Source organism: Bos indicus x Bos taurus, chromosome 16 (genome assembly GCF_003369695.1).
Source record: "Bos indicus x Bos taurus breed Angus x Brahman F1 hybrid chromosome 16, Bos_hybrid_MaternalHap_v2.0, whole genome shotgun sequence".
NCBI classification, from domain to species: Eukaryota; Metazoa; Chordata; class Mammalia; order Artiodactyla; family Bovidae; genus Bos; species Bos indicus x Bos taurus.
Genome location: NC_040091.1, coordinates 65,470,294 through 65,485,977, shown reverse-complemented (window position 1 = coordinate 65,485,977; position 15,684 = coordinate 65,470,294). Strand labels below are relative to the sequence as shown.

Below are 15,684 nucleotides of genomic sequence, written 5' to 3'. Positions count from 1 at the left end.
ATCTTTTTGACAAAAGGCAATGAAATGTTTTTACTAAAATAGATGAAAGGAAAAAAAAATTGAGAAATGTGTATATTTTAACCTTTCATTATTTAAAAAAATTAAAAACTAAAACAATTCTTTGCATCTCTTAATATTTATAATAGAAAACCAAGACCTATGGATCAAAATGTGTTTACTTTCAAAAATCATAAACATAACTCACATCAATAAATTGTCTTGAAAAGAGTAGAATCTCTGACTTAACTATCTATACACCTTCACCTTCTAATACTAGTTTTGATTATTTTCTTTTATATTATTTCATTATAATTACTATTTTGACACCTGCAAACAACAGCAATTTTTTATGGCAAAATTCAAAATATTAAGGGGATTACCTCTATGAATATGAAGTAAAAATTTTAAATGTCAGTAATACAATGAGCAAATCAAAAGCATATTTCCCTTGAAAAACTATAAAGTAGAATATTCTGTAACTGCCTCTAAAGGCCATTTAGAATATTATGACAAAGGAAATTTTATTACCAAAAAGGTCAAATAAGCACCAAACAAGTAGCATATATTCAAATGAATATATGAAGCATATGCATATGCTATTAAAAACTTCAATAATTATTTTTCCCTCAGAAGGAAATGGTGAAATATGTTTTTAAATAATGTGTATATTAGTTTAAATTTAAAAACATTACCACTAGAGTCCTTCAAGTCTCTCTATTACTGTTTTACTATGTTAATAGAAAGTTATGAATATGAAAGTGATTTTAAGAATAAACTATTTTCTCAACCTCAAATGGATATTTCTTATAGCTACTATTAATTTAAAAGGTATCCTCTGTGAAGGAAAAAAATAGGATTCACATGGTGATTACAAATATATAAAAATGTATATGAGTGTACAGACAAAACTACAAATTAATTTATAACAGTATATATAGAAGGCAATAATGTATGCTTTTTCTTGGATCACCAATATTCATTCATTTCTACCATTTATGTGCCAGCAAATATTCCAAACAATGTTTCTTTAAATGTACAAAATAAATATCTACTATTAATTCCGACTGTTGTCAATATTCTTAGTACACAAAATAAGATTTACTTCTAATTATTTGTAGTAAGAATACTACCTGCTTTCAATTGTTGTTTAGATATACAAGGCTGATGACATACATCTGTGTTCAGAGATAAGTTTAATAACTCTGCACTCAATTCTTCTTTACTGAGTGACTTCACACCACTTATTAGGCCTTTGTTTCTTAAATTTCTATCATCCCTAGGTTGGATTAGGAGGAAAAAATATTTTATTTTTTATAAGACAAATCATATGGCAACTAAAATCACATGGAATCTAATCAGAGGTTGGTGATTCTCAGTACATATATTAACAAAGGATAATTTTTTTAATGTAGAAGATAAATTATCATACACTAGAGGCATATCATCTTAGCTTTTGAGAATAATTATTATTGCTACATATTGAATGTTTTCCTGGTATCAGGGACTATGCTAAGCACTTTATATATATCAATCCATTTAATTCTCACAACAAACTTCTTAGGTAGGAGCGGTACTAATTTTTATCCCCATTTCACACATAAGAAACTGAAGTATAAAAAGGTTAAGTAACCTGTCTATTAAGTAAATAGATGGGGAAACAGTGGAAACAGTGTCAGACTTTATTTTTGGGGGCTCCAAAATCACTGCAGATGGTGATTGCAGCCATGAAATTAAAAGACACTTACTCCTTAGGACAGTTATGACCAACCTAGATAGTATATTGAAAAGCAGAGAGATTACTTTGCCAACAAAGGTCCGTCTAGTCAAGGCTATGGTTTTTCCAGTGGTCATGTATGGATGTGAAGAAAGCTGAGCACTGAAGAATTGATGTTTTTGAACTGTGGTGTTGGGTCCCTTGGACTGTAAGGAGATCCAACCAGTTCATCCTAAAGGAGATCAGTCCTGGGTGTTCACTGGAAGGACTGATGTTGAAGCTGAAACTCCAATACTTTGGCCACCTGATGCGAAGAGCTGACTCACTGGAAAAGACCCTGATGCTGGGAAAGATTGAGGGCAGGAGGAGAAGGGGACGACAGAGGATGAGATGGTTGGACAGCATCACCGACTCAATGGACATGGGTTTGGGTGGACTCCGGGAGTTGGTGATGGACAGGGAGGCCTGGCGTGCTGCGGTTCATGGGGTCGCAAAGAGTCGGACACGACTGAGCAACTGAACTGATGACTGAAGACAAATGTGAATTTGCTATATGCTGTAAGAAGCCAGGATGATTAGAAATAGTGGATAAGACCAGTTTACATGCCTACAGAGAAAGTCAAGAACATTAATAAATGGAAAGAGATTTAAGGGCTTCAGTGCAGAACTGACAGCAGATCTGTGTTTACCAAACTGTTGTTCTTGAGACTAGCAGGCTTCCAGCTTCTGTTAATGACAAAATAGCTTGGTCAGACTAACTTCCCATAGACAGAATTAGAAAACCTAGACCAAAAACAACAAAAAAGGCAAAATCTATTTGAAGGCACTAAAGAGCAATAAAATGAAGGTAGAAGGTGGAGGGGAATGTACACTCAAGACACAGACACTGCAAAGGTTAAGAGCACACTTTTCTATCTTTTTGCCTGAGGGTATTCCCCAACTCATCAATGCTTTCGGGCAGAAAGTCAGAGCCTTTGCGGCTTAAAATGTCAGAAGGCAATGTTAGGTACCGCGGGCCAAAACATATGGACAGTTAAGGGGAAACTGAAGAAGGGAGGAAATCACAGAGTTGAGTCTTAAAATCTGCATATAAATTCAACCCAGAAAAAAAGCAATATACTTCCAAGAGACATGGCAATCAATAGAACCAGATTCAAATATGACACAGACATTGAAGCTATCTGACAGGAAATTTTAAAGAATTTAGATTTGTGTTAAAGGCTCTAATGGAAAAGGTGAATGCATGCGTGCTAAGTCTCTTCAGTCGTGTCCGACTCTTTGTCACCTTACGCACTGTAGCCCACCAGGCTCCTCTGTCCATGGGACTCTCCAGGCAAGAATACAGGAGCAGGTTGCCAAGCCCTTCTTCAAGGGATCTTCCCCACCCAGGGATCGAACCCACATCTCTTGCAGCTCTTGCTTTGGCATGCGGGTTCTTTACCATTAGTGCCACCTGGGAAGCCCAACAGAAAAGGTGAACAGCATGTAAAACCAGACAGAAATTAAAAATGCCTTCAACAAGCTCCTCAGTAGACTCAACACAGGTGAGGAAAGACCAAACATTAAGACAGGTCAAAATAAATTATCCAAACTGAAACAAAAGAGAAGAAAATGTTAAAAAAAAATATATATAAGAGCTGTTGGACAATATCAAATAGTCAAATATATAGGCATGTATTAGTTGTCTATTGGGTGTGTAACTCTTTATCCCCAAAACTTAGTAGTGTGAAAAAAACATTTATTATCTCACACAGTTTCTAAAAGTGAGGAATCTGTGAGCAGCTTGACTGAAAGATTCTGGCTCAGGGTATCTCACAAAGTTGAGATTTTCCCCGGTGTCACCTCATGATTTAATTGGTGCTCATTCATGTAGCTATTGGTAGGGCTTAGCCCTTCACTGGCTTTTGGCTTGCAGCTTCAGTTTCTTACCACATGGGCATCTCCACAGAGCTATTCACAGCATGGAGTTTGCTTCCCCAGAACAACTGATCTAAGAGAAAGAAACAAGAGTTTGCCCAAAAAGGAAGTGCCAATCTTTCATAAACTAATCTTAGAAGTGACATACCATCACTTCTGATGCATGCTATCTGTCACACAGACGATCAACCCTGGTACAACGTAGGAGAGGACTACACAAGGGAATTAATACTAAGAGGAACAGGAATCCCCTGGTGGTCCAGTGGTGAGGACTCTGCACTTCCATTGCAGAGGGCCTGGGTTTGATTCCTGACTGGGTAACTAAGATCCTGCAAGTGGTACAGTGCAGCCAAGAAACAAAAACAAAAAGATACCAAGAGGCAAGGAATCACTGGAATCATCTTGGAGGCTGACTACTACAATGTATTAATAATTCTGTAATACCAGAAGGAAAAAGAGGGAATGGGGCAGAAGGAATATTAAATATTTAAAGAGATAATGGCTGAGAATTTTCCAAAACTAAAAAATGAACACCAAACCACAGATCCAAGAAGCTCAGAGAACATCAAGCAGGATAATTTCCTCTCCTCTACCACAAGCATACAGGTTTCCCAGGTGGCTCAGTGGTAAAGAATCCACATGTCAATGCAGGAGACACAGGTTCAACCCCTGGGTTGGGAAGATACCCTGGAGGAGGAAATGGCAACTCACTCCAGTATTCTTGCCTGGAAAATCCCATGGACAGAGGAACCAGGCAGGCTACAATCCACAGTGTCACGAGGGGTTGGACATGTCTGAGCAACTGAGCATGCATGCTTGGATCACAAACATACACACAAACACGTGGTACATCTGCTGCTGCTGCTAAGTCACTTCAGTCGTGTCCAACTCTGTGCAACCCCATAGATGGTAGCCCACCACGCTCCCCCATCCCTGGGATTCTCCAGGCAAGAACACTGGAGTGGGTATATCTGCTAAAGAATGCTAAAAACAAACTACTAAAAAAAAAAAAAAAAAGACAAAAAATCTTGAAAGCAATGAGAGGGGGAAAAAAAAGACCAAAAGAACATTACACACAGAGGAAGAAAATATTTACAGCAGACCTCTCATCAGAAATCAAACAAGTTAGAAGAAAATGCAGTGATACCTTTAAAATACTCAAAGAAACAGAAAAAACAAATCAATCAAGAATTGCATATCCAGTAAAAATATACTTCAGAAATAAATGAGAAATAAACACACTATCAGACAAACAAAACCAGAAAATTCACTGCCAACATACTCACACATGTCAAAGTTGTTTAGGCAAAAGGAATATGACCAGAAATCTGGCACCAGACAGAAACTTGGATTCAGAAAAAGAAATAAAGAATGCTAAAAATGGAATGCAAGGTAAAAACATTCACTTTCTTATTTTTAATTCCTTTAAATGACAAATGAGTGAAGCAAAAACATTACAAAGTACTGTGCTATTGTTTCTGTAAAAGTAAAATATGTAATAATGATAGCAAAATGGATGGGGGAGAAATTCAAAGCACATTAAAATACTTATACTACACATGAAGCAACATAGTGTTATTTAAAGACAGACTTTGATCAAGTAAAGATGTATATTATAAACACTAAGGCAACCATTATAAAGTTTTTTTCAAAAAGGTACAAAGTCAATAATGGAGATAAAATGGCACCATAGTTAATCCAAGGGGGGTGGGGGGAGGAAAAGGAAGAAAAGAATACCTGAACAAATAAAAAATAATTAGCAAAATGGTAGATTCTGATCCAACCAATTAAATGTGAATAGTAGAAATTCATCAGACAGAAATTGTCAGAATGGAAAAAAGGAAAGTATCAATTATATGCTATCTACAAAATACTTTAATATATAGATAGGTTAAAAGTAAATGGATGAAAAATATATATATTATAAATACAAAGCAAACAACACTGGAATAGTAATATTAATATTAAACAAAGGACACTTCAGAATCAGGAATATTATCAGGAACAAAGACAGTGATTAGATAGTGAGAAAGGTGTCAGTTCTCCAAGAAGACTATCCTAAATGTGTATGCCTCTTGACAACAGAGCTTCATAATTCATGAAGTAAAACAAACAGAATGGAAAGGAGAAGCAAACAAACCAGTAAATTACAGTTGGGAAATTTAAGACTCTTCTCTCAGTAATCATAAAATAAGTAGACAGATTATTAATACTAAGGTTACAGAAGACCTAAACAACACTATCAACAAACTTGGCCTATATGAAATTTATAGAATACTCGACCCACAAGAGCAGAATAAATTCTTCTTAAGAGCACATAAAACATTCACCAAGATTTTATTCATGGGCATAAAACCACGTTTAACGAATTTAAAGGAACAGAAATCATGTAAATTATGTTCTCAAGTCATATAACAATTGAAGTATAATCAATAACAAGAAGATACTGGAAAATTTGCAAATATTTGGAGTTAACTGCACCAAATATCTAAAAAAACCTGTGGGTCAAAAGGAAATCATGAGGGAAATTATAAAACATTATTTTCTTTAATTTATTTTTTGGCTGCACCATGGCTTGCAGGATTAGCTCCCCTACAAGGGATCAAACCCCAGCCCCAACAGGGAAAGCACTGAGTCTTAACCACTAGACCGGACCACCAGGAATTCAAATTATAAAGCATATTAAATTGAATTTTAAAAAATGTATCAAAATTTGTGAAAAGCAGCTAAGGCAGTGCTTAAAGGGAAATTTACAGAAGTCTCAAATAAATTATCTTAGCTTCCACCTTAAGAAACTAGAAAAAGGGCACAAAACGGGCATAAGCACATTTTCTGGGATAATGGAAGTGTTCTATGTATCAAGAGGGATGTGGGGCTACAACCAGAGTATCCATTGTCACACTGTGTAGTTAAGATTTGGGCCTTTTAACATTATACAGCTTCCCTCAATATAAAAAGAACTGTATCATATCGTAAGACAGGGAGTAGATGGAAATAATAAGGTAATAGAACTGGAGAAGGCAATGGTACCCCACTCCAGTACTCTTGCCTGGAAAATCCCATGGATGGAGGAGCCTGGTAGGCTTCAGTCCATGGGGTCACTGAGTTGGACATGACTGAGCGACTTCACTTTCACTTTTCACTTTCATGCATTGGAGAAGGAAATGGCAACCCACTCCAGTGTTCTTGCCTGGAGGATCCCAGGGATGGCGGAGCCTGGTGGGCTGCCATCTATGGGGTTGCACAGAGTCGGACACGACTGACGTGACTTAGCAGCAGAATTGTAGAAACTTGATAATTATTGTAGCTGGGTACTTAGGAGTTTATTAACTCTTCTTCACTTTGAATGTTGTTGAAATTCTTCATAACAAAACTTTTTAAAAGTTAAAAATACCATCATTATTTTTTTGAAAAATAAATGAAGGAGAATATGGAAGTAGAGAGCATAATGGATCTTAGAGAAGAAAAGGAAGAGGAAAAATAACATCACTTGACATAGGATGGTGGCAGAGTCAGTATTTGCCTGACTAAAGATAATAAAGGAAAGGCAGAAATAAAAAATGTCTCCAAGGTTTCTGGCTTTAGCAAAATGGGTAGAAGATGGCCTTTTTTTATTCAAATGGAGAACAGTTTAGAAGGAAAGATTAGGAGTTCATTTTTGGAGAGGGCAGGTTTCAGATGTCTATGAGACATCCAAACAGATATCAAATAAGTAGATGAATATATTAGTCTAGAGTTTAGAAGAGAGATGTGGACTGGAAATACTAACTGGACGTTGCTGGCACATACTTAAGATTAAAAATGTGAGTAAAGCACTTAGAATGAGATACAGTTTGTAGTATTTATAGATGGTTTCTCTTATCACTGCCATTATTAATATTAATGTTAATCATCTCATCATCCCTTAAAGTAGTAAAAATATATCCTCACATTAAGTATGTCTGACTTACACAGTAAGTATGATTATCACACTTAACGGAAAAAACAAAAAAGGCTTGTCTGGAACATGACAATGCCAGAGGTAAAAGTTTGACCACAAACTTTCATTTCATTAAAAACTGTTAACATCTGTTCATTCCAGAACAGTGACTGCAGAAATAATGGAGAATTGATTAAATCTCACCAATTTAATTTTCATTCTAAGTGGAACAAAAAAATAACAATTCTCTCTCAATTTTAGCTTATCTCAAATTCAAAACCATTAACATATTACTAAATCTATTTCAGCCTTCAACAAACTCCAGGATGATATATTATGTCCTAGATTAATAGGACACATGAAGGTAGAGATAGAAATCTGTTTCTTTTAAAATAAAAAAAAAATAACTTTATCTTTGAACACAGCTAAAATGATAATTGGCAAGCCTCTTACAAGAAAAATCTAAGAGCTATTCATTTCCATAATCACTTCATTTCAGAGAATTTTGGCATGATCATGAAACTCTAAAAACCCCATTCTGAAGTGAATACAATTCAGACTAAAACTACAAATTAAAATTGCTCTTACCAGTTCCTATAGAGCCTTTTCTCATACATGATAAATACAGTTTGGCAAATAAAATTTGCTACATTTACCTTAGAACTAACTTATTAATATATTAGTTGGGAATGGAGGAATGGAATGGAATGAGGACAGGAGAAGGAGGAAAAACTCTTACTGAGATAATTTTATGTATGAGGCACTCTTCCAAGTCATATATGCATACTTTTTCTGATTACTCACAATATCCTCATAAATGCAGGTATTATTATTCTCCCTATGCTTCACACATAAGGAAACACATAAAGAAACATTAAGCAGCTTTCCAAGGTCACAAAGCTGGTAAGTGGTAGACCCAGAATTTCAACTCTAACTCTGTTACAGGCACTCAGGATATAACTGCAACATACATTAGCCTTTCCCAACAAATAAATTAATTAACCCTCCTGCCTCATAACCAAAATGTAGATTTTCATTTCGAACTATTTTACTGGGATATTAAATTGACTCTCCCTTGCTTTTTCAAAAGTTTTCTGAATATCATATAACTTAAGTTGAAATGAAACTTCATGAGATTCAAATCTCATTCCTCTATAGTTTGCACATTATAAGAATGTGAGATATAACTGAATATATTTACTGGGAGATTTAGAATATTATATATGTTTTTGATCCTTGGTATGGTCATTACAGTATGATTTTTAAAAATTCTTTAATAGAAATTGCTATTTTAAAAAAAAGTAAAATGAATATGAAACTCACGTGCACAAAATAACAAGAGAACAAGGGAATAGTTCTTGGTACTGAAGACAGCATTTTAATACACGATCATCATTGTTCTCATCACTCAATCCATCTGCGAATTCAGCAAAAGCAACAATCAATAAGCACACTCAAAATCTGGGAACTGTATAAACAATTTAGGCCATATTTACAAATTGAATCATCTAAAACAAAGAAAACTTTTTAAATAAGAGGAGGAAGATAAAACACAACAAAAACAATGACCTGAAAATTCTGGATCTAGAATTCATATATTTATGGGTTTAATTAACTGATAGTTTATTAAATTGACAGTTTACTAAAACAGAAGAGAATATGCCTATTAATAAACCCGAAGGAAAGAAATGTGATCAGTAGGTTAAAATGCCATACTAGAAACCAAAAGCTATGAATTCTAGTCTCAGTTCAGTCACTTAAGAGATTTTAAGCAAATTATATGATTATATTTTGTTTCATATTAACTTAAAAGAGGTCAGTAAAATAATCAGCAATTGTTCTACCAGCAACAGAACCACTTTCATGTGTCTGCTTTTTCTTAACCTCTAAGCAATAACATTTAGAGAGAGATGTACAGAAGAAGACAACATGGGCACTAGGAAGAGAATACAAAAACTAATTTCTAACAAATGTTAGTATGTAGCTGATATAGTGTCCTCTGGTATTCTCCAAGTCTTAGAGCATGTAATAAGTTGTGTGTGTGTATGAAAAGAATGTAATATGTAGAAAGAGGACTAAAGATATCATTTTTATAAGTCCTTACACTACCTGCCTCAGAAATCCCTGGGGTACTTATTAATAATATAGAAAGAAGCACCACACCCCAGACCCATTTATGGATAAGAATCTTTGAAGCCTGGATCCAAAGACTGATTTAAGCCCTTGGCAAGTCTCTTACACACTAAAAGTCAAGACATGCTGCCCAGTGAGCCTTAACTTTTTTCCCAGATTATAACCTTTTTCTCCCCTCAACTTTTAGCCTATATCACTGATTCCTCTAAACTTTCAAATTAGAAAACTCATTCACACATGCAATAAACATTTTTCTAAGGTCTAAGCTGCACCAGGTCCCTATGCTTGTCAAAAGACAAACTCTTTGGGGCCTCATGATCTCTTGGCGAAGTCTAGACAAAACTCAACTGATCTCATAGCATGAACCTGAGAGACATACGATTCAGTTCTTTAATCAGACAACCAGTAAGCCAGACAGACATATATTACAACAGCCAATTTTCCTGCTTTTAGCTCACAAAGTAAATATCACAATAATGCAAAATGGGCAGCTCAAAATCAGTGGTTAACTTTAGCAACTCAATTTGACCAATCAAAGGAGGTTTAGAGCATACAGTAAGTACACTGCTCTAAAGGTATCAAAGTTCATGATTACTTGTTCTGTCACTTTTTTATAGAATACACAGGCCCAGAAGGTATACCTAAAATTATAAGAATATTCATAAATATTTTTACCAAAAAATATTTTTGAGTACTTGCTCAGGAACTGTTCAAAAATGAACAAAGACACTGGAACCAGATAACCTGGGTTTGAATTCTTGCTTTCCCACTTACTGGACATGCAATAATGGGCAAATTGCTTAACTGTATAAATTACAGTTAATATGATATTTAGCATAGTAATAGAATTAAAGTTTCTCAACAGCAGGCTTTGTATGTCTCATTCACTGCTGCAGCCTCAACAGTTAGAACAGTGTCTAATACAAATATCCTGCAAGTAATGATTCAACAAAAATGTAATAAAAGAAAATATAAAAATGATGGAACAAATGTCTGGTGTAGCAGGTATCAGATAACCTTATTTTTACCTAAAAATAAAAATAAATAATTATAGAAAATCTGAAAAATTCCGAAAATATAAAGAAAACTAAAATATCTCATAATTTCATCAGCTCAATATATCTCTAAGTATATATGCACAATCTAAGGAACTTGGGATTGTAATCTATACTCTTTTAAATCCTATTTTTGGTGTTTTGCAAGTTAAAATGAGTTCATTAGTGTCAGCGATCAACGCAAAGAAACAGAGGAAAACAAGAGAACGGGAAAGACTAAAGATCTCTTCAAGAAAATTAGAGATACCAAGGGAACATTTCATGCAAAGATGGGCTCAAAAAAGGACAGAAATGGTAGAGACCTAACAGAAGCAGAAGATATTAAGAAGACGTGGCAAGAATACACAGAAGAACTGTACAAAAAAGATCTTCACAACCCAGATAATTACGATGGTGTGATCACTCACCTAGAGCCAGACATCCAAGTGGGCCTTAGAAAGCATCACTACGAACAAAGCTAGTGGAGGTGATGGAATTCCAGTTGAGCTATTTCAAATCCTGAAAGATGATGCTGTGAAAGTGCTGCACTCAATATACCAGCAAATTTGGAAAACTCAGCAGTGGCCACAGGACTGGAAAATGTCAGTTTTCATTCCAATCCCAAAGAAAGGCACTGCCAAAGAATGCTCAAACTACCCCACAATTGCACTCATCTCACATGCTAGTAAAGTGATGCTTAAAATTCTCCAAGCCAGGCTTCAGCAATACATGAACCGTGAACTTCCAGATGTTCAAGCTGTTTTTAGAAAAGGCAGAGGAACCAGAGATCAAATTGCCAACATCCGCTGGAGCACTGAAAAAGCAAGAGAGTTCCAGAAAAACATCTATTTCTGCTTTACTGACTATGCCAAAGCCTTTGACTGCATGGATAACAATAAACTGTGGAAAATTCTGAAAGAGACGGGAATACCAGACCACTTGACCTGCCTCTTGAGAAATCTGTATGCAGGTCAGGAAGCAACAGTTAGAACTGGACATGGAACAACAGACTGGTTCCAAATAGGAAAAGGAGAACATCAAGGCTGCATACTGTCACCCTGCTTATTTAACTTATATATGCAGAGTAGGGATTGGGGGCAGGAGGAGAAGGGGACGACAGAGGATGAGATGGCTGGATGGCATCACCAACTCGACAGACGTAAGTTTGAGTGAACTCCGGAAGTTGGTGATGGACAGGGAGGCCTGGTGTGCTGCGATTCATGGGGTCGCAGAGTCGGACACGACTGAGCGACTGAACTGAACTGAACTGATGCAGAGTACATCATGAGAAACGCTGGGCTGGAGGAAGCACAAGCTGGAATCAAGATTGCCGGGAGAAATATCAATAACCTCAGATATGCAGATGATACCACCCTTATGGCAGAAAGTGAAGAAGAACTAGAGAGCCTCTTGATGAAAGTGAAAGAGGAGAGTGAAAACGTTGGCTTAAAGCTCAACAGTCAGAAAACGAAGATCATGGCATCCGGTCCCATCACTTCATGGCAAATAGATGTGGTAACAGTGGCTGACTTTATTTTTCTGGGCTCCAAAATCAGCACAGATGGTGACTGCAGCCTTGAAATTAAAAGACACTTACTCCTTGGAAGGAACATTATGACCAACCTAGACAGCATATTAAAAAGCAGAAACATTACTTTGCTAACAAAGGTCCATCTAGTCAAGGCTATGGTTTTTCCAGTGGTCATGTATGGATGTGAGAGTTGGACTATAAAGAAAGCTGAGTGCCGAAGAATTGATGCTTTTGAACTGTGGTGTTGGAGAAGACTCTTGAGAGTCCTTTGGACTGCAAGGAGATTCAACAAGTCCATCCTAAAGGAGATCAGTCCCGGGTGTTCATTGGAAGGACTGCTGTTGAAGCTGAAACTCCAATACTTTGGCCACCTGATGAGAAGAGCTGATTCATTTGAAAGGACCCTGATGCTGGGAAAGATTGAGGGCAGGAGGAGAAGGGGACAACAAAGGATGAGATGGTTGGATGGCATCACTGACTCAACGGACATGGGTCTGGGTGGTCTCCGGGAGTTGGTGATGGACAGGGAGGCCTGGCGTGCTGTGGTTCATGGGGTCACAAAGAGTTGGACACACTGAGCGACTGAACTGAACTAACCCAATAGGACTGATATTCTAACTAAACAGGGGAAATCTGGAACCAGACATGAGTAGAGAGAAGAGGATATGAAGAGCAATAAGGAGAAAATGGCCATTTACAAGCCAAGAAGGCAGTCTGGAACAGATGTTTCTCTGATAGATGTCAGAAGGAAATAATCCTGCTAACACCCTGATTCCAGACTTCCAGTCTTCAGAACTGTGAGACAAATTTCTAGATGGTTTTTGGTATTACTTTTTAGCTTACATATGTAAGTGACACATGATATTTGTCTTTCTTTGCCTGAATTAATCTAAGAAATTTAGGATTGTAGTTTATATTCTTTTAAATATTATTCTGTTTAATATCACATGATAACATTTTTCAAAATTAGTATTCTCTCATTTGGCTACAGGATTATATGTAACATCTCCAACTGTCAAGACTGTTTCAAATTTTTCGCTGTATAAATCATGCTATGATGAACACTAATTATATAAATCACTGACCTCTGATTATTTCTTTAGAATAATTGCAAGAAAGACAAATCATCTCCATAGGCTTTGTATAAACACTGATAAATTGCTCTCTTAAAAGTTACTAATTCATATTCCCTATGCACTGAGTGCTGTGTTCCTATCAAGTGCTGGGAAGAAGTATCATTCTAAATTTAGGAACAATAAAAATAAAAAGGGAAAATGCAAAAAATATAAACTAAAAATTTTTACACATAAGCAGTTAACAATATTTAAAACAGTAAACAGGAAAATATTTACCTTGAACAAAAAAGGCTGACTAGATGTATTTCTTCTTTTGTGAATTACCTATTAATAATCTTTGTCCATTAGGGAAATTTAGTTTTTCTAAACCACCTGTATAACTTTCTCATGTAAGAGGACTCACAAGACTTACCACTTATTCCAAACATTAAACCATTAAGCACTTTAATACAATTAGCTCAACCAATCTTCAGACCATATTTTCAGCCGGGGGTCATTTCCCCCCATTTTATTTACTCAGTTTCCTCACGTTTAACTTTCTCCAGGTCAGCTCAAAAAACTCAGGTCAATCAGATTTCAAATCCTATTCTCATCGTAATGCATACTATATTAAATAAGTACAATTTTGAAAAGAGTAAGGACAACACTAAAATTATGTTCAACTAAGTCTATTTATTAATAACAGACTATTTTCATTCAATTTGTGGCATTTTTCTTTTTTTGATGGAAAATTCCTGTCTAAAAAAATACAGTTATAATACTCAATGATTACATAAAACAAAATAATACATCTACATACGCAATTATTAGAGTTAGTGGCAAATGTACTCGACAGATGCAAAGCATAATTAAAGACTGTTTTGTTCTTGCTTTTCTCCAAACAAGTATTTTAATTTTATTCAAAAATCCTGAATTAAATTTTTTATAAGTTTCAATTCATCATTAGAATGTAAAATATAATTTTACTATGATAAAAATGACTAAGGATATTTCTAAAGGAGATCATAAAATCATTATCAACAGAATAAATATATTAAGTGCATTAGATTTTATATAAACAATGTTTCAAACAATCACTTTGACAGATAACAATGATATATAAAGGATTTATCTGACAAAGACAATTACACAAATAATCTATAAAGACTAATCTACAACCTTGTAACTAAAAGCACAATTTAGCAAAATTAAGACCAGATAGTATCAAATTGAAGCATTAAAGGGAAGTATGGCTTTCCAGGAAGGCCCAGAAACTGAAGCAGCACAGAAGTTTGAGACCACTACTATGATTTATCCTCCTTAATAATCCTAAAAGCATAGACTGAAGAAGTAAAAGCATCAAAAGAAGCACATAAAAATTAAAAAGTCAAAAGACACATATCAAGTATCTATAAATAATAAATGTGGCCAAAATATCTATTAGTTCTTCTAAAATAAGTCTCAAACTCAATCTATTGAAGGAATAGATATTCCATCTAGGACAAGTTCTTAACATCTCTATGTCTCAATTTCCTCATCAGCAGAATAGGTCTAATAAGAAAATGGTCCACAAGTACCCTAAGTTTTGAATGAGATATTAGCTGTAAAGCACTTAGAAAAGGGTCTGGAGAATAACGGCCATACCAGTGTTGTCTATTACTATCATCATCTATACAATTATACACTAAAATGTAATTTTTATCAACTAACAAGGAAAAAAATTACGAGTAAAAAAAATTCTCACCTCTTCTTAAGGATTGGAGGTTTACTGAAATGATGGTTTAGACAGAGGTTTTGTTATAGTGTGGTTGTTTTTTTAAAAAGTCCTATCTGCGACCCAGAGGGATGGTATGGGGAGGGAGGAGGGAGGAGGGTTCAGGATGGGAAACACATGTATACCTGTGGCAGATTCATTTTGATATTTGGCAAAACTAATACAATTATGTAAAGTTTAAAAATAAAATAAAATTTAAAAAAAAAAAAAAGGAAAAAAAAAAGTCCCATCTGTTAGCACTATATACCAAAGTACAACAGGAGTTTCAGGAGTTGGGAGAAAAGGTGAAAAGGAAATGAGAGAAAAGGAATGAAAGAAATTGTCGCCAAAATGTTGAGAATCATTGAAAATGAGTGAAAAGCACACAGGGATTCATAGTATTATTCTACCTACTTCTATATTTGAAGTTTTTCATAATAGAAAGTAAAAAAAAAAAAAAGTAAAACATTCAATTTAATATAATGTGTTAAAATATTTTAGTATTTTCTTAACTCTAATAAATGATTTTTTTTTAGTGGTTTCCTTTAAAAGCTCTTAAACTTCACATGACGTTCCTACTCAAAATGCATAAGCATTGTACTGGAATATACTAAGAGCTAATAATTAT

At 35.2% G+C, this 15,684-nt stretch overlaps 1 protein-coding gene across 10 annotated transcripts in view; it reads right to left on the bottom strand.

Annotated features, from left to right (window-relative positions):
* The window catches only part of SWT1 (SWT1, RNA endoribonuclease homolog), a 107,526-nt gene that overhangs the window by 62,866 nt on the left and 28,976 nt on the right, over window positions 1–15,684 (bottom strand). For all 10 annotated transcript variants that reach the window (XR_003515006.1, XR_003515005.1, XM_027565571.1 and 7 more), the window contains 2 exons: window positions 8,874–8,967; window positions 1,131–1,276 (listed from right to left, as the gene is read on the bottom strand). Coding sequence is in view for 8 of the 10 variants with exons in the window: in XM_027565571.1 (XP_027421372.1) it covers window positions 1,131–1,276; window positions 8,874–8,967 (240 nt within the window). In the remaining 2 variants the exon portion in view is untranslated. The remainder of the gene's footprint in view (window positions 1–1,130; window positions 1,277–8,873; window positions 8,968–15,684) is intronic.